At 35.5% G+C, this 19,988-nt stretch overlaps 1 protein-coding gene across 16 annotated transcripts in view; it reads right to left on the bottom strand.

The window, feature by feature from the left end:
* RAP1GDS1 (Rap1 GTPase-GDP dissociation stimulator 1) overlaps positions 1-19,988 on the bottom strand; it is a 147,871-nt gene that overhangs the window by 100,531 nt on the left and 27,352 nt on the right. For 8 of the 16 annotated variants that reach the window (XM_070614227.1, XM_070614217.1, XM_070614225.1 and 5 more), the window contains exon 2: positions 17,726-17,833. The exons of 3 other annotated variants lie outside the window; for them this stretch is intronic. Coding sequence is in view for 8 of the 13 variants with exons in the window: in XM_070614217.1 (XP_070470318.1) it covers positions 17,726-17,833 (108 nt within the window). In the remaining 5 variants the exon portion in view is untranslated. Of the gene's footprint in view, positions 1-17,725; positions 17,837-19,988 lie in introns of all 16 variants that reach the window. 5 more of the 16 variants (XM_070614220.1, XM_070614221.1, XM_070614223.1 and 2 more) reach the window with 1 other exon arrangement.

Raw genomic sequence — 19,988 nt, forward strand, 5'->3', positions numbered from 1 at the left:
ATGGTTACAATACAATGATAGATTAATGGAAGAGAATACAACCCCAAAATTGGCCAGATTATAAATTGAGTAGTTATTATATGATGAAAGGAGCATAATTAACCAATAAGGAACAGATTAAATGATACATGGTTTTGGGAAAAGTGATTGTCTAGGAAAAAATAAAATTAGATCCTCACCTTATACCATATATCAAAATAAGTTACAGAACATAACAAAATCAAATTATAATAATAACAAGAATATATATATTCTATATGGAAGCTTTCATTAGGAAAAATAATGACTGATTAAATTTTTATTATTTACCAAAATATCTCATTTATAGATTGCAAAGTCTACCTAATGGTGAAACTTTAATCTTGGTTTTACAACGCCAAATGGGTACCAAGAAATCTGAATTACAAGAGGTAAAAGTGAATGCATTTAGACCTTTCTGGAGGAAACACACTGCCATGGAATATCAAGTACTGTAGGAGATAAAAAGAAGTATGACACTGCCCATACCATTAATATCAGGCTCAAACATCTATAATCACAGCAAAAACACTGAAAACAGATTAATTTAATCAATCTATTATTTTAACACATTTTCCTTTAAATATCAAACTACACCTTTCTGTTGAGAATATAAAATTCTTATTCAGATAATAATATTATCATTTAATAATATTATCATTTCACTTCAAATGCGTTATACCAATTAGAAGTTCAATTTACATGCCTCATATTCTTTGGCACATTCAGGACATACTGGGTTAGTGCCTACTTGATTAAAGAAGCCAGTTGACATCATTTAGTGCATAGCCACAGAAGACCCACAGTAGCTACAGTTGCAGAGTTACATGGAACTCTGCTGGAAAAGAATGTTAAGAAGATGCAGAAGCACAAACCCATCACTTTTCCCTCAACAATAACTTAAAGTGTAGTCCTTAGTGATAATAAGTCAGTACTGGTACTATAAATATTGAGGACCGGGAGATCTTTTTCAGTATATATTTGGCACACAGCATCATTTCAAATCACATTTACTCTCTGTTAGGAACATCAGTTTTTCAAATTTAGCAAACTTAAGAAGCAAAAATAGTGGCATTTATTAGTTACTATTAGAAAACCCAGATCCTCTGCCAATGTCTCAATCACAAACTACAAATAACCATGGAGGCCTATCCCCTCTGGGGTCTGCACATGAGAGCTTTTATGCGTCTTATGAAGTATACCACTACAAGCACATATCAAAGGGCAGACAGCAGCCACTATCACAGTTATATCACGCTTCTGTTATTAATCTCGTGGCCTGTGAGAGATTTCAAGATGGTCTTTCTCATTCCTCCAATCAGATTCAAGTCTTTCCGTGGTCCCTTTTCTGCAAACTCCTAGATATGAGTATACTTAGGTATACCCTATCCTCTTCTTTCTGCTTCTGACTAAGCAGACAGAATATATCTTGGACCATTTAATGCTGCCTCTTCCTTATTCTAACCCTAGAATAATGAACTTAAGGTTCATTATTTTAAATGTCTTCTTTTTTAAATGTCCCCTCTTACACAGAATAACCCAATTATATTTTATTGATGATGACAATGATTTTGTTTCTAAGCTGCGTTTTCCATCATATCACACACAGGTTGGCCCAACTCTTAAACCTACTTTGATCAGCCACCATCACGAAGAAATGATGGCCTCTAAACCTGCAACAGAAATCAAGTATTTATAAATATCCTACAAAATTTAAAAAATGAGATTCAATATGCAATCAATACTTTAAAAACTGTTGATGACATATTTTACTTTTTTTGGTACTAAGTCTTGGAAATCTACTATGTATTTTACAATTAAAGCATAGCAAAATTCAGACTAGCCTCATTTCAAACGCTCAATAGCCATGTCAGAGAATGGATGCTGTACTGGACAGCAAGAATTTAGAAGATTCCTCTAGAAGGTTAATGAGTATAGAGTTCCCTGGGTTCTTCCATGTTTAAAAGTGATTTTCTATAGCCTTGATACTTACTGAGCACCTTGGCTCAATATAAAATTCTTACTCCTTGAGTTGTACTCTAATATTAAATTGCTTTGTATATTGTTATTGAGAAGTCTGATGGCAATTTGATTTTCTTTCCTTTTTTAATAACTTGATCCTTTTGGAGGCCCTGAGGGTTTTTCCTTTGTACTTACTTTTACCTTTAAAGTCTAAAAGTTTTACTAGACTATGTCTTTGAGTTGACCATTCCAGGTCAATTTTTGCAAGTACATGGTGGGTCCTTTTAACATGTAGATTCTGGTCTTTCTTTACTTCAGAAAAGTTGATAGTTTTAAATATCAGCTCTGTTTCATTGTTTTGTTTTTTTCCTTGAGAACTCCAAGTGCATGTATATTGGGTCTTTCTGCCTATTTCCTATATCAATCATTTTCTCTCTGACCCTTTATTTTATCTTCATTCTTCTGACCATTTTCCTCAATGCTCCTTATTAAACTTGCAGTCACCTCTTTTCTTCCTTGGTACCTTGTAATTTAGTTTTAATTTCTAAAATGATTCTGTCTTTTTCTTCAATTTCTTCTACTGAACTCATATTTCATGTCTTCCTGGTACTTATCCACTTTGGTCCCAAGTTTCTGAATTTCTTACTTCAGGATATTTTTCTTTTCATCTCTGCAAAGCCTTAAGGATGTTTAATACAGGTCATGGAGTTCCATTATTGACAACTACTTCATGGCTGGTTTACAAGGAAAACTTTTAATAGCTAAAACGTTGACTTTTATTTTCTGCTTTGTTTCTTGTAACACCTTTGTATAGAAATCATCTGCAATTTCCTATTTGGTGTATAACTTTTATTTCCCTTAACTAGCAATAAAAGTTGTATGCAGTAAGGATAAAGATTTGGGACGAATATTTAGGTTTCTTAGTTCAAAAGCTCCCTCTTCTGAATTTAAACCACAGGGGGTTATTAGTATGTCTTCTAATCTTATGGCTTTCTTATTTCTACAGAACATTTAATTTCCCCCTCTTACTTCCTTCTTTCTCCTCACCACCAAGTCTACCAGGCAGAACAATCTCATCCCCAAAGTGGCACCCTCCTGATCTGCTGCCCAGGGTCCTATGTACTTTCAAGTCTCCTCCGACTGATTCCCAATAGCCAATGCTCTAATTGAATCTAAGAGCAGATCTTAGAATTTTCCCACCAAGGCAGGACTCTTTCTTTCTAAAGGCAATGTTAATTGTGTTCTCTCACCCCTGGGCTCCTGGTTCAACCCATTACCCCGTCTTCATCTCCATGCAGTCTCTGCAGTCTTCACTGAACTCTCTCTATAATGGGCTCTGAAGCTGAGTAGGCTAGATGTGGATATTTATTTCTCTCCCCAAAACTTTGAAGTTCTTAGTCTATCTCCCCAGCATAGGTTATATACTTGGTTTTATTTGATCTCTTTATTGATCTGTAGAGGTTTTTAGAGAATGTATGAAAAAATTCAGATTTAGGTGGCCACCAGTATTCTATGGCAATCCAGGAGTCTCAATTCATCACAAATTGTTAATTTCTTTTTAGTTGACCACTTTCTCTAGTTTAGTCTAGTCTTCACTATTCTTTAAACACTATCTTTATTTAGTAAAAGCTGAACCTTTGGTAATTTATCATTAGCACTAGTCATAAGCCCTCATGGATGCTGGACACAAAAACTAAAATGGCCACATAATACAAAAATATGTAAAGGAGGTGAACAACAAAATGAATTCAGCTTGCAATGGAAACATATCACTTCTGCAATGCATTTGATAACTAAGGGTAAAAAAGTGAAATCTATATATTACTATGAAAGAATTAAGTAAAATAATTTTTTATTTCTACTAAAACAGCAGCAATCTTTCATGTTCAGGGAGTGTAGATTTAACATAGCTATTGAAAAACAGTTGATAATAAGTTTTAAAGTCTCTTATTTAGTAAATAATTTTGGAACCTGACTCTAACTCTGTTGAGGAATATTAAAGGCATAAAGCAGGCTAAAAGCAAATGACAACAAAAAACGTGACAGTAAAAAAAGGTTTTACTGTTACACGAGATTTGTAGAGTAACCCACATTAGCAGCTTGTATACATAATTTGGTATGCTCGGGATCATAACCTAGAAGGGAGCCAAAAATCAATATAACAAATAAAATAAATAACAAGGGCTAAGAAATAACCTAAGAATTCAACAAGTAGATACGTATTATGATATAAGGTTAGGAATGTGGAACTAATACTAAATACTTGTTTCTTTAAAGACAAACTGGTGTTCTCTCACAGGGTTGTTCTATAGAAAACAAACAATTACGTGACTCATGTGAAATAGGAATTGTCAACACGCAATTAACTAAACAAAGTTGAAGCACAACGGTAAATGAGGCAATAAGACAGAGGAAAACAGCCTAATCCTTCAGGAAAAGAATTTAAGGGTGTGTTGTGACCATGCCGGCATTGTTTTATGGTTCCCCCAGCAACGAGAGAGACATGGTCCCACTGTTCTTGCTACAGAAGAGAACTTTTACTATGAGCAGACTGCTAATTTTTCTTCTCTTTGGGCCTTTGATTTATGCTAGTAGTTTGTCTTGCAAGGTGATTTAGATGTCATACTCTCTAAGGACAATTCCTGTCTTAGTGTTTAGGGATGAAAATAGGTGGCCTCCGGTTTTAAATTTTCAAATAAGCATGAAAAAGAGTGATCATACTACAATTCAACAAGAATTTACTGAGAATCTTCTAACTATTCTCTGAATCAACAGAGACCAGAATAAACAGAGGCTGATTTCTTGGCTGGTAGCTTTCATATATTTACTAAAAACATTTTAAAACTGAGATGTGAAGTATTTATACGAGTGAATAAATGCTTCTATCTTAATTTAGATCAGAGATTTACACAAAATGCTTGCTGAAATAAAATGTTTTCCAGGACTGATGTCAGCAACATGGCAGAGTGAGCTGTTCCCTTTATCTCTCCCCCTTTGAACTACAACTAAATGGACATTCATTGATCAATGGAGGATACTCACATAGCACAAGAGGACACCTACAGGACCCACAAAGCTATACAATGGTGGATGCACTACCCCCAGGGAGGTGCTGGAGAAAGGTGAGCAATCTCCAGCCCCCCGAGAGCCCTGTGCACACATGCAAATGCTCTCCTGGCTGCAGCACAGACAGCACTGCTGTGACCCCAAGGGTGGGAGCACGCCTTGGTGTGACTTCAGGAACAGGTGACGTCAGCCCTGAGCTCCTGCATGATCACTTTCCCATCCGGTGGGAGAGCCCACAGTGCTACCACGGTCACAGCGAGTACCCCAGCTTCAGATGGATTGGGGAGGCCCCGCCCACCAAGCACAATAGCTGGTGTGACCTAGAGGGAGATGGCGGCAGATCTACATGCATGAGTGAACAGGTTCCCAACTGCCACGAGCCCTGCCTGATTGCTTTCTCATTTGGTGGGAGAGCCTACAGGGCTGCTGCTGTCCCAAGGACTGGCCCAAGATCAGACAGGCATAGCTGAGCTGAGAGGGATCACGGTGGGCTCAGAATGCAAAGCTCCTGACCCCATACCAAAGTGGCGGCAGGTAGAATCTGCGACCAACTACTATCACTATGCAAAGGTACAAATCCATCCCCCATCAAATACTATGAACACTTATATTAATACTCCAGACCCAAAGGAAAAAGACATACACCCAGAAATCAATCCTGAAGGCACAGAAGTTTACAATCTAAATGACAGAGAATTCAAAATAGCTATCGTTAAAAAACTCAATGAGTTACAATAAAACTTAGAGAGATAGGTCAACGAAATCAGGAGTAAAATTAATGAAAAGAGAGAATTCTTCACAAGAGATTGAAACCATAAAGAAAAAAGATTAGAAATGTTGGAGACAAAAAACACAATGAGGCAGATAAAGAAAAATCTGGAGTCTTAAATAACAGAGCTGATATTGTGGAGGAAGAATTAACAATTTAGAGGATAGAAATATTGAAATGCTTCAGATGGGGGAGGAGAGAGAACTAAGACTAAAAAGAAATGAAGAAATTCTCCAAGGATTACCCGACTCACTTAGGAAATGCACCATAAGATTACAGGTATTCCATAGGGAGAAGGGAGAAAGGAGCAGGGAGCTCGTTCAAAGAAATAATAGCTGAGAACTTCCCAAACTTTGGGAAGGAGCTGAAATTACAAGTAAAAGAAGCCAATAGAACTCCTAATTATATCAGTGTAAAAAGACCTTCTCCAAGGCACATATTAGTAAAACTGGCAAAAATCAATGACAAAGAAAAAACATTAAGGGCAGCAAGGAAGAAGAAAATAACCTACAAAGGAATCCCTATGAGGTGTTCCGTGGATTTCTCAGCAGAAACCTTACAGGCTGGGAGACAGTGGAAGGACATATTCAAAATTCTGAAAGACAAAAACCTTCAGCCAAGAATACTCTATCCAGTAAAAATATCCTTCAGATATGATGGAGAAATAAAAACTTTCCCAGATAAACCAAAGCTGAGGGAGTTCATCACCACAAGACGCACCCTACAAGAAATAATCAAAAAGGCCCTCATATCTGAAAAAAAAGGAAAGAAAGGGTTTACAAAGCCTTGAGCAAGGAGATAAATAGGCAGACAAAATGAGAAAACTGCAGCTCTCTATCAGAACAGATTACCAAACACTTAATTATAATTCTAAAGGGAAGGAAAACAACAAGAATAAATATAATCACTTCATTTTAACCACAAACTCACAACACAAATGGAATAAGCTGTGACAACAATAACTTAGATGAGAAAGAGGAAAGGGATGGAATTTGCTGAGAATAAGAAAATAACAGGCTATCAGAAAACAGACTATCTCATCTATAGGATCTTTGATACAAACCTGATGGTAACCACTAGACAAAAAATGAGAACAGAGACACAAATGATAAATAAAGGCAAAAGTGAAAAAACCATCATAGAGAAACAGTAAACTGAATTGGCAGTCTGAAATACACAGGATGAGAAACAAAGGAAATCCAGAACAACCAGAAAACAAGTGATAAAATGGCAGCAGTAAGCCCTCCTATATCAGTAATCACTCTAAATGTAAATGACTTGATTTCTCCACTCAAATGTCACAGAGTGTCTGGATGGACTAAAACAAAAAAAAAGACCCAGCAGTATGCTGCCTCCAGGGAACAAATCTCAGCTCTAAAGACAAACACAGACATAGAGTAAAAGGATGGAAGATGATACTCCAAGCTAATGGCAAACAAAAGAAAGCAGATGTTGCCATACTTGTATCAGACAAAGTAGACTTCAAGATAAAAAAGGCAATGAGAAACAAAGAGGGGCAGTATATAATGATAAAAGGGACATGCCACCAAGAGGACATAACGCTTATAAATATATATGCACCTAACCCAGGAGCACCAAAGTAGATAAAGCAACTATTAACTCACCTAAAAGGAGATATTAACAGCAACACAATAATAGTAGGGAACCTTAACACCCCGCTTACATCAATGGATAGATCATCCAGACAGAAAGTCAACAGGAAATAGTGGAACTAAATGAAACACTACACCAGATGGACTTAAGAGACATATATAGAACACTCTGTCCCAAAACAGCAGAATACACATTCTTCTCAAGTGCACATGGGACGTTCTCAAAGACAGACCATACGTTGGGAAACAAAGCAAACCTCAATAAATTTAAGAAGACTGAAATCATATTAAGCATCTTTTCTGACCATAATGTTATGAAACTAGAAATTAGCTATATGAAAAAAGCTGAGAAAGTGACAAATATGTGGACACTAAACAACTAATGGATCACTGAAGAAATTAAAGGAGAAATCAAAAAATATCTGGAGGGGCCAGCCCCATGGCCAAAAGGTTAAGTTCACACACACTGCTTCAGCGGTCTAGGGTTTTGCCAGTTCGAATCCTGGGCATGGACATGGCACCACGCATCAAGCCATGCTGAGGTGGCATCCCACATGCCACAACTAGAGGGACCCACAACTAAAAATACACAACCAGGTACCAGGAGGCTTTGGGAGAAAAAGGAAAAATAAAGAAATCTTAAAAAAAAAATCTGGAGACAAATGAAAATGAAAATACACCATACCAACTCATATGGGATGCAGCAAAAGCTGTCCTAAGAGGGAAATTCATAGCAATACAGGTCTACCTTAACAAACAAGAAAAATTGCAAATAAGCAATCTTAAATGACACCTAACAGAATTAGAAAAAGAAGAACAAACAAAGCCCAAAGTCAGCAGAAGAGGGAAATAATAAAAATTAGAGCAGGAATAAATGAAATTGAAAACAAAAAAACAGTCCAAGGATCAATGAAACAAAGAGCTGGTTCTTTAAGAAGATAAACAAAAGTGACAAACCCTTAGCCAGACTAACTATGAAAAAAAGAAGAAGGCTCAAATAAATAAAATTAGAGATTAAAGAGGAGAAGTCAAAACAGATACCACAGAAATACAAAGGATTATAAGAGAATACTATGAAAATCTATATGCCAACAATCTTGACAATCTACAAGAAATGGATAAATTCTTAGATTCATACAACCTCCCAAAACTGAATCCACAAGAAATAGAGAATCTGAACAGATCCATCTCAAGTAAGGAGATTGAAACAGTAATCAAAAACCTTCCAAAAAATAAAAGTGTAGGACCAGATGGCTTCTCTGGAGAATTCTACCAAACAGTCAAAAAAGATTTAATATTTATCTTCCTCAAACGCTTCCAAAAAACTGAAGACAACAGAACACTTCCTAATATAACATCACACCAATCCCAAAGCCAGACACAGAAATCATAAAGAATGAAAATTACAGGGGCCAGCCCGGTGGCACAGCAGTTAAGTTCTCACGTTCTGCTTCTCGGCAGCCCGGGGTTCACTGATTCGGATCCCGGGTGCAGACATAACACCGCTTGGCGAAAGCCATGCTGTGGTAGGCATCCCATATATAAAGTAGAGGAAGGTGGGCATGGATGTTAGCTCAGGGCCAGTGTTCCTCAGCAAAAAGAGGATTGGCCGCAGTTAGCTCAGGGCTAATCTTCCTCAAAAAAAAAAAAAAAAAGAGGAATGAAAATCACAGCCCAATATTGCTGATGAACACAGATGCAAAAATCCTCAACAAAATATTGGCAAACTGAACACAGCAATACATCAAAAGGATCATACAACATGATCAAGTGGGATTTATACCAGGGACACAGGGATGGTTCAATATCCACAAATCAATCAATATGATACACCATATTAACCAAATAAGGAATAAAAACCACATGATCATCTCCATAGATGCAGAGAAAGCATCTGACAAGATCCAACATCCATTTATGCTAAAAATTCTCAATAAAATGGGTATAAAAGGAAAGTACATCAACATAATAAAGGCCATATACGACAAACCCACAGCCAACATCATACTCAAGAGGGAAAAACTGAAAGCCATCCTTCTGAGAACAGGAAGAAGACAAAGGTGCCTATTCTCACCACCCTTATTCAACATAGTACTGAAGGTGTTGGCCAGAGCAACTGGGCAAGAAAAAGAAATAAAAGGTATCCAAATTGGCAAGGAAGAAGTGAAACTGTCACTGTTTGCAGACAACATGATTTTATATCCAGAAAACCCTAAAAATCCATCAGAAAACTATTAGAAATAATCAACCATTACAACAATGTTTCAGGGTACAAAATCAACTTACAAAAATCAGGTGCATCTCTATACTCTAATAACAAACTAACAGAAAGAGAATTCATGAATGCAATCTCATTTACAATCACCATGAAAAGAATAAAATATCTAGGAATAAATTTAACCATGGAGGTGAAAGACCTACACAATGAAAACTATATGACATTGAAAGAAATCGATGATGACATAAAGAAATAGAAACATATTTCATGCACACGGATTGGAAGAATAAACATAGTAAAAATGTCCATATTCCCTAAAGCAATCTACAGATTCAGTGCAACCCCAATCAGAATCCCAATGACATTCTTCATGGAATTAGAACAAAGAATCTTAAAATTCATATGGGGAAACAAAAGACCTCAAATAGCTAAAGAAATACAGAGAAAAAAGAAGAAAGCTGGCGACATCACAAACTCTGACTTCAAAATATACTACAAAAAGCTATAGTAATCAAAACAGCATGATACTGGTACAAAAGCAGACACACAGATGAATGAAACAGAATTGAAAGCCCAGAAATAAAACCACATATCCATGGACAGCTAATCCTTGACAAAGGAGCTAAGAACAAACAATGGAGAAAGCAAAGTCTCTTCAATAAATGGTGTTGGGAAAACTGGACAGCCAAATGCAAAAGAATGAAAGTAGACCATTATCTTTTGCAATACAAAAAATTAATTTAAAATGGATTAAAGACGAACATAAAATGTGAAACCATAAAACTCCTAGAAGAAAATATAGGCAGTACACTCTTTCTCATCAGTCTTAGAAAATCTTTTCGAATACCATGTGTACTCAGACAAAGGAAACAAAAGAAAAAATAAACAAATGAGACATCATCAGACTAAAGAGCTTCTGCAAGACAGCAGAAACCAGGAACAAAACAAAGACAACCCATCAACTGGAAGAAAATATTTGCAAATCATATATCCGACAACGGGTTAATTTCAAAAATATATAAACAACTCATACAACTAAACAACAAATAAACAAACAACCCAATCAAAAAATGGGCAGAGGATATGAACAGACATTTTTCCAAAGAAGATATACAGATGGCCAATAGGCACATGAAAAGATGTTCAACATCACCAATCATCAGGGAAATGCAAATCAAAACTACAATGAGCTATCACCTTACACCTGTTAGAATGGCTATAATTACCAACACAAAAGACAACAAATGTTGGAGAGGATGTGGAGAAAAGGGAACCCTCATACACTGCTGCTGGTGGGAATGGAAACTAGTACAGCCACTATGGAAAGCAGTATGGAGATTTCTCAAATAGTTAAAAATAGAAATACCATATGACATAGCTATCCCACCACTGGGTATTTAACCAAAGAACTGGAAATCTACAATTCAAAGAGACTTATGCACTCCTATGTTCACTGCAGCACTATTCACAATAGCCAAGACAAGGAAGCAACCCAAGTACCAACTGACTGATGAATGGATAAAGAAAATGTGGTGTACAAATATACAATGGAATACTACTCAGCCATAAAAAAAACACATATGTCCCATTTGCAATCACATGGATGGAACTTGAGGGTATTATGTTAAGTGAAATAAGCCAAAGACAAACACCATATGATTTCACTCATGTGTGGAAGATGAACAAATACATGGATAAAGAGAACAGATTAGTTATTACCATAGGGGAACGGGGTTTAGGTGTGGGCAAAGGGGTAAAGGGGTACATATATATGGTGACTGACAAATAATAAAGTATGACTGAAATTTCACACTATGAACTATTATGACCTCAATAAAAAAAAGTTTTCCAAAAATCCAGTAAGTATTCAAAATTTATCTTTTAAAATTCTGACACATACCCTATATATAATGTTACCAAAAAAATTAAGAAAGAAAACCACTCTGAAGTCATACATTAAAGTAAAAATTCTAATTTCAGATTACAATCATTTATAATATAGAATTCAAATACACTATATTCTGTATAAAATTTTAAAGCATAATTTCCTTTCAGCAATGTCGTTCCCAATGGCAGGTTAGTAGACTGTAAAACAAAACTTTAAGTTTAGATTCCTATTGCAGATATTACCATTTTATACTTGTAGAGAAGAGAGAAATCATTCTTTCTTGATCAGGTGCAATTCTCATGCAAAGAGTGGTATTTTTAGTTAAAACACTTGGCACTAAGGAAGAATTATGAAACTAGAAGGTCTCTGTGTAAAAAAAGTCAGTATTGATTCACCTAAGTTAAATGTTTTATAATTTTACCTTTAAGAGGATAGAAGTAGCCATGGATCAATCACTTTATTCAGAGATATAAGAACAACTGTAAAAAATAAACATCTTATTGGTATTTTTTTTAGTTTTTGCTGTTTAAAAGGCAGATGCTAATTTTATAAAATATGTTAATCAATACTTATAAAATAAATATATCAGTCTATAGCTCAAGGGAAAAGAAGGTTTATATATCATCCTCCTCTTTAATAATACCAATTTGAAACAATTTTAAAGAAAAAGCAAAAATTTGTGATACAATACTAAAACCTAGCTTTGGGAAATACTTTCACATTCCATAAACTCAGCAAAAAGCTGCACTTTACTCAGAATGTGGTTTTTTATTTTGTAAACTGAGTTCAAATCAAAATGCTGGATTCTGCCAGAGCCAGACCGGCAACCTTATAGAGTCTGTTTCTTTATCCTTTAAGTGGTGATGATAATACCCACTCATGGGATTACAGGAAAGATCAAATTAGATAAAAGACATAGCCCCAGGTCCAGTGCTGAGTACACAGTAGCTGCCCAATCAATGACAGACAGCAGTCAAGTCAAAGACTGAACATCTACATGAACTCCCTCTTCCTATGTCAAATTCTCTTGTGTCGGGGCTGGCCTGGTGGCGCAGCAGTTAAGTTCGCATGTTCTGCTTGGGTGGCCCAGGGTTCACTGGTTTGAATGCTTGGCAAGCCATGCTGTGGCAGGCATCCCACATAAAATAGAGGAAGATGGGCACGGATGTTAGCTCAGGACCAGTCTTCCTCAGCAAAAAGAGGAGGATTGGCAGCAGATGTTACTCAGGGCTAATCTTCCTCAAAAAAAAAAATTCTCTTGTGTCAACAGAGTTAGATGTGAGGACACATGAATTTTGTTACAGATTCTTAAAACAACATATCCCTTTTGTTCCCTTCCTGGGGAGTCAATAGTTAAATTGGTAGAATTTGTTGTGTTTTTTTTTTTAACATCTTGTGACTATTTGGCCTTAACATTTTATGATAGACAATTTCAAGACCATTTTCAATGAGTAAGTCCACAACGGGCCTGAAATTTAATCCAACAATTATACACATCTTAACATTTCTTGAATCTGTTCTTTAAAATGTTATAAACTTTTGCTTCCTTTTTTCATTTCTCTTCTTCATCTCTCTCTCACCAGTCTTTCCAGGAGAGGGCTGAGCAACTCTTCAGATACAACAAGGACATTGCCTCCATGTCCTCCAGCTCCTGAACAAATGGTCCATTTAGAAAATTCTACTTTTTTCTAACACAGAGAGAAAACTGGGCCACTGAAAAATAAAAATTAGAATAAAACAACTCCTCAAAAAAATGAACTTGAGATGCTCAATTTACTTAGACTAATGACACGATGGGGTAAATCTGCCTGTATAGGCACGTGTAACTATCAGGTTCACCACACAGTTCTTTCCAGTCCTCGCGACCTCTAGTCAGCTGTCTAAAGAACTTTCTGTGATCACAGAAATGGTTTATTCTCTGAGCCCCAATAAGGTAGTCACTAGCCAAATATGGCTACTGAAAAAGTAAGACTAAGAAATTGAATTTTAAATTTTTTTTAATTTTTTAAAAATTTTTTAAATTTTTTAAATTTTTATTTTTTTCGGATGTACACCATATTTCAAATTCTGGATACATTACATCATGTTCACCACCCGAACACTAATTATAGTGCATCCCCTCACATGTGACCCTAATCACCCCTTTTGCCCTTTCCCTTCCCCCCTTCCCCAATGATAACCACCAGTTCAATCTCCAATGCTATGTATTTTTTTTTTGTCGTTTTTATCTTCTACTTATGAGTGAGATCATACGGTATTTGACTTTCTCCCTCTGACTTATTTCACTCAGCATAATACCCTCAAGGTCCAACCATGTTGTCACAAATGGCCTGATTTCGTCATTTCTTACGGCTGAGTAGTAGTCCATCGTGTATAAATACCACATCTTCTTTATCCATTCGTCCCTTGATGGGCACCTAGGTTGCTTCCAAGTCTTGGCTATTGTGTATAATGCTGCAATGAACATAGGGGTGCAAGCATCTTTATGCCTTTGTGTTTTCAAGTTCTTTGGCTAAATACCCAGCAGTGGAATAGCTGGATCATATGGTAGATCTATCCTTAATTTTCTGAGGATACTCCAAACTGCTTTCCATAGTGGCTGCACCAGTTTGCACTGCTACCAGCAGTGAAGAAGGGGTCCCTTCTCTCCACACCCTCAACAACATTTGTTGTTTCCTGTCTTGTTAATTATAACCATTCTGACTGGAGTGAGGTGATACCTCATTGTAGTTTTGATTTGCATTTCCCTGATAGCTAATGATGTTGACCATCTTTTCATATGCCTGTTGGCCATCTGTATATCTTCTTTGGAGAAATCTCTGTTCACATCTTTTGCCCATTTTCTAATTGGATTGTTGGTTTTTTTGTTGTTGAGCTGTATGAGTTCTTTGTATATTTTGGATATTAACCCCTTATCTGATATGTGGTTTGCAAATATCTTCTCCCAATTGTTAGGTTGTCTTTTCATTTTGTTGAGGTTTCCTTTGCTGTGCAGAAACTTTTTAGTTTGATGTAATCCCATTTGTTCATTTTTTCTTTTGTTTCCCTTGCCCAGTCAGACATGGGACTTGAAAATATGCTGCTAAGACCAATGTCATAGAGCGTACTGCCTATGTTTTCTTCTAGAAGTCTCATGGTTTCAGATCTTACATTCAAGTCTTTAATCCATTTTGAGTTGATTTTTTTGCATGGTGTAAGGGAATGGTCTACTTTCATTCTTTTGCATATGGCTGTCCAGTTTTCCCAACACGGTTTATTGAAGAGACTCTCCTTTCTCCATCGTATGCTCTTGGCTCCCTTGTTGAATATTAGCTGTCCATAAACGTATGGGTTTACTTCTGGGCTCTCAGTTTTGTTCCATTGATCTGTGTGTCTGTTTTTGTGCCAGTACCATGCTGTTTTGGTTACTATGGCTTTGTAGCATAATTTGAAATCGGGGAGTGTGATACCTCCAGCTTTGTTCTTTTTTCTCAGGAATCCTTTGGCTATTCGGGGTCTTTTGCTGTTCCAGATAAATTTTAGGATTCTTTGTTCTACTTCTGTAAAAAATGTTGTTGGAACTTTGATAGGGATTGAGTTGAATCTATAGATTGCTTTAGGAAGTATGGACATTTTAACAACGTTAATTCTTCCAATCCAAGAGCATGGAATATCTTTGCATTTCTTTGTGTCTTCTTTGATTTCTTTCAACAATGTTTTATAGTTTTCGGTGTACAGATCTTTCACCTCTTTCGTTAAGTTTATTCCTAGGTATTTTATTCTTTTTGTTGCAATTGTAAATGGGATTGTATTCTTAATTTCTCTTTCTGCTACTTCGTTGTTAGTGTATAGAAATGCAATGGATTTTTGTACATTGATTTTGTATCCCGCAACTTGACTGTATTCCTTTATTATTTCTAAAAGTTTTTTAGTGGACTCTTTAGGGTTTTCTAGGTACAAAATCATGTCATCTGCAAAGCAGAAATAAATGAAATAGAGACTAAAAAAATAGAAAAAATTAATGAAACCAAGAGCTGGTTCTTCGAAAAGATAAACAAAATTGACAAACCCTTAGCTAGACTCACCAAGAAAAAAAGAGAGAAGGCTCAAATAATTAAAATCAGAAACGAAGAGGAGAGATTACAACAGACACCTCAGAAATACAAAAGATAATAAGAGAATACTATGAAAAGCTATATGCCAACAAATTGGATAATCTAGAAGAAATGGATAAATTCTTAGAAACATACAACCTTCCAAAAGTGGACCAAGAAGATGTAGAAAATTTGAATAGACTGATCACCAGTAAGGAGATCGAAACAGGAATTAAAAACCTCCCAAAAAATAAAAGTGCAGGACCAGATGGCTTCCCTGGTGAATTCTACCAAACATTCAAAGAAGACTTAATACCTATCCTTGTCAAACTCTTCCAAAAAATTGAAGAGGAGGGGAGGCTTCCTAACTCCTTCTACGAAGCAAACATTATCCTGATTCTAAAACCAGACAAGGACAACACAAAAAAAGAAAATTACAGGCCAATATCACTGATGAACATCGATGCAAAATCCTCAACAAAATACTAGCAAATCGAATACAACAATACATTAAAAAGATCATACATCATGATCAAGTGGGTTTCATTCCAGGGATGCAGGGATGGTTCAACATTCGCAAATCTATCAACGTGATACACCACATTAACAAAATGAAGAATAAAAATCACATGATCATCTCAATAGATGCAGAGAAAGCATTTGACAAGATACAGCATCCATTTATGATAAAAACTCTAAATAAATTGGGTATAGAAGGAAAATACCTCAACATAATAAAGGCCATATATGACAAACCCACAGCAAATATCATTCTCAATGGAGAAAAACTGAAAGCTATCCCCCTAAGAACAGGAACCAGACAAGGATGGCCACTGTCACCACTCTTATTTAACATAGTATTGGAAGTCCTAGCCAGAGCAATCAGGCAAGAAAAAGAAATAAAAGGGATCCACATTGGAAAAGAAGAAGTGAAACTGTCACTCTTTGCAGATGACATAAATTTTAAATTTAATTATTAAATTTAAATAGCCACATGTATCTACTACATTGGATAGCACAGCCTTAGACACTCTCCTTTTGCCTTCTTTTTCTTTGACATTGTGAGCCTTATCCAGATACTCTTATTGAACTCTTTTAAACCCCTTTCTCTGTTATTTCTAAGATTAAATAGCTTGACAGAGTTACAATCTCAAAAGCAAAGAGAATTACTGAAAATGAATTTCCAAAGCCAGCTTTAAAATGTGCTTTTTGATGAAGAGCATTGCAGTCAATTATTTTGGATTTTCTAATCACATTTTACTAAAAAGTAAAAAAGAAATAACACATACATCTCTGAGTGCTTGAAATTGAAACTGTAACAATATATACTTTCTCCTGAATTCTTTGTCAGCCACATAATTAGTCCCAGGACAAGATAATGGCATAATTAAAAATAAGTATAGCACAAGCCATAGCATGACCAAGCAGAACTAAGGGAACAAATAAAAATCATTCTGTACCTGTCTATTCATTGTGATAATACAGAAATTAATGAATAGAAATATGATGGATCAAATGCAACAATACACTGTGTTAGTCAGAGAAGAGCTGTATCATTTTTATCTCTAGTATTACTTACCACACCACCAAAGATCAAGTCTTACCTCAATTTTAAGGGATTTTTGGATGACCGCTGATGGTTCTTCCCAATTAAATCTAAGCATACACATTATTTTAAAGTAAAATTATTTAAAAGGTGACCATAAGATCTCAGAAAAAATTTTAAGTGTTTAAGCTCCTCTGTTTCTCGTCTCCAGTCTCCCCACATAGAAACACACAGTGTTTTGTTAAAGAATAAATGTAGGTGTTAAGAAAAAGAACTGTGGTGCTTATCTGTTAGGAATGAAATAATGGCCTCTCTCTGAGACTGGAATTAATGTCATCACCACTATCAATTTCTTCCTTCTTCTGCCTATCAACTTGGCTTTCAGAAGCTTGGGGGTGAGGAGGTGGGGTAGGAGTGCGGAACATGTAAAACAACCTCGGTATTCAGCGTCAGGATTCAAAAGAATTCAAGTTATGTGAACGCAAGTTATGTGCTAAACTACATACCAATTTCTGAATGACTGCTGATTTGATTTTTTGGTTTGGCACTTGAGTAAACATAATGAAACTTACTATTTTGAGCCAGGGCTTGAAGCAGACAATCCAAGCATCCTTCTAAACTATCCTCAGTTCTGTCAACAGCTGTTATTTTCAGCTTCTTCAAGGTATCACTGAGATTATCTGCTTATGAAAAAAGAGAAATCAGAAATCTCACTAACCATATGAGCATTACAGGTTACATGATAAACAGTTACCAATAATAGGCAAAGGGCTCTCATTATAGTGAATTAACTTCCACGTACATTCCAAACCAGCAATGGACTGTATTATTACAAATTTTTTAAGTAACATTTTTATCCATTTAACTCAGATATGAAATATTCTTTCTGTAGACATACCATACCAGAGATATTTCACAGATTGTCACAGAGCATCTTTTCCAGCATTTCTATACCCTATTTAGCTTGTATAGGAAACCAGCCACAACTAATTGACAAAAACTAAAGGTCCACAAAAAAATTATATAGCTTTGGAAATAATATTTTGTTTCATTTTTGGCTTCCTCTGTCATATTTCAAAGACATAAAATGAAAATGAAGGTTTACAGAAGTTTCAAAATATTATGACTTAAAATAATACAAAGTCTGATGACTATGAAACCTACTTTAACACTGCCATTTGAAAAACACTTCAAATCAAAGTATTGCTTTAAGCCAAAACATGTATATTTTGGATTATAAAGCTATGCTCTCCCCCTAAATTATATGTGGATTCCTCTAGACCACAGATTGTCAAAATCTCTTTATACTATCAAAAATTATTCAGGGATCCAAAGAGCTTTTGTGTATCAATTATTTCTATTGATATTTAACATGCTAAAAATTAAAACTGAGAATTTTAAAGATTTTAGTAATTCATTTAAAACTAACAATTATAAAACTACTACCTGTTAACATAATATTTTTAACAAAAAATAACTATATTTCAAAAACAAAAAAACTTATTGAAAAGAGTGGCAATGTTCTACATATGTACAAATCTCTGTAATACCCATCTTAACAAAAGATAACTGGATTCTCACCTCTGCTTCTGTACTCAACCTTTTGTAGTCTGTTGTGTTGGTTGAGTAGACGAACAAAACTGAGCCTCACACATACAAACATAATTGGAAAACAGGAGAATATTTTACTTAATAGCCTTTTCAGATAATCATGGATATTCTTTGATACTACACTGAACTTGAAAAGTGGTAATTTTTTAAAGGTTAGTTGCCATGTGAAATCTGAAACAATATCAATAAGGGTTTCCAACTGTTGCATTAAAATCAATTGAATTTTGAATATTTGCACTTTGAATCTTTTATGCATGCAACATATCTATCAATAATACATTCATTGGTCATTAAAAATTTAGGTCATGGAGATATGCATGTCTTCCAAATATTGACACATTTCATTGTACTATTTCAAGATATCATATTTGTTAATATCATCACTAATCTTATTAAAAGATTCTTTAAGTACTGGGAAGCTGTCAAGCTCAAGGTGAAAAGTTTTCCAAAATTCTAATTTTCTCTTAAAAACTTATCACCAGCAACAAATACTGTCAGTTGTTTCCCTTAAATGACAAATTAATCTCATTCATTTGTGAGCAAATGTCTGCTAAATATGAAAAACCAGTATGTCTGTCAGTTCTTTCAAATAAAAAACGTTATTCCGTGGAAAAAAAAAGTACCTCGGTCCACTCTCAACTCAAACAATGGCACAAGCGCTTCTCCTCAAAACAACCACCAGACTTCGCAAATGCAATCAAAGTGTTTTATGTGGACTTCCCATTTCATCACACAGAATATTTTTAAAATGTGTACACAAAGGTTGAGATTTAAAAAGATGTTTTTTTCCTGCTTCACCATGGACATTCTTAAGTGCACCTGGTATTCTTTTTATACTTTAAGTACGTGATGGTGAAGAATATGATAACTACTACTACCCTGAATCATGCATACCAAAGCACCAGTAGTTTTTTAATTCACAATTGCTTTTGCACTCTTGTCAGTACAAATGTCAACACGGTGAAAAAGACAAATAATGTCTTGATGGTACTGTACAAATAGTTTTGACCTCACGTACGCCCTATAGGACACCGAGGACCCGAGATCACTTCTCTAAGTATTAGAATTTTGGGCATTTTCTTACTTCCAAGTAAGGTATACATTTTAATAGAGTTTTGCACATTGCCAACTCATGACAGTTCTAAAAATACGATGGAATCCCCTGTTATAAAATGAGATATAATGTACTTTACATTATAAAATGAGATATAATTTACTTTCCAT

This window comes from Equus przewalskii, chromosome 3 (genome assembly GCF_037783145.1).
Source record: "Equus przewalskii isolate Varuska chromosome 3, EquPr2, whole genome shotgun sequence".
NCBI classification, from domain to species: Eukaryota; Metazoa; Chordata; class Mammalia; order Perissodactyla; family Equidae; genus Equus; species Equus przewalskii.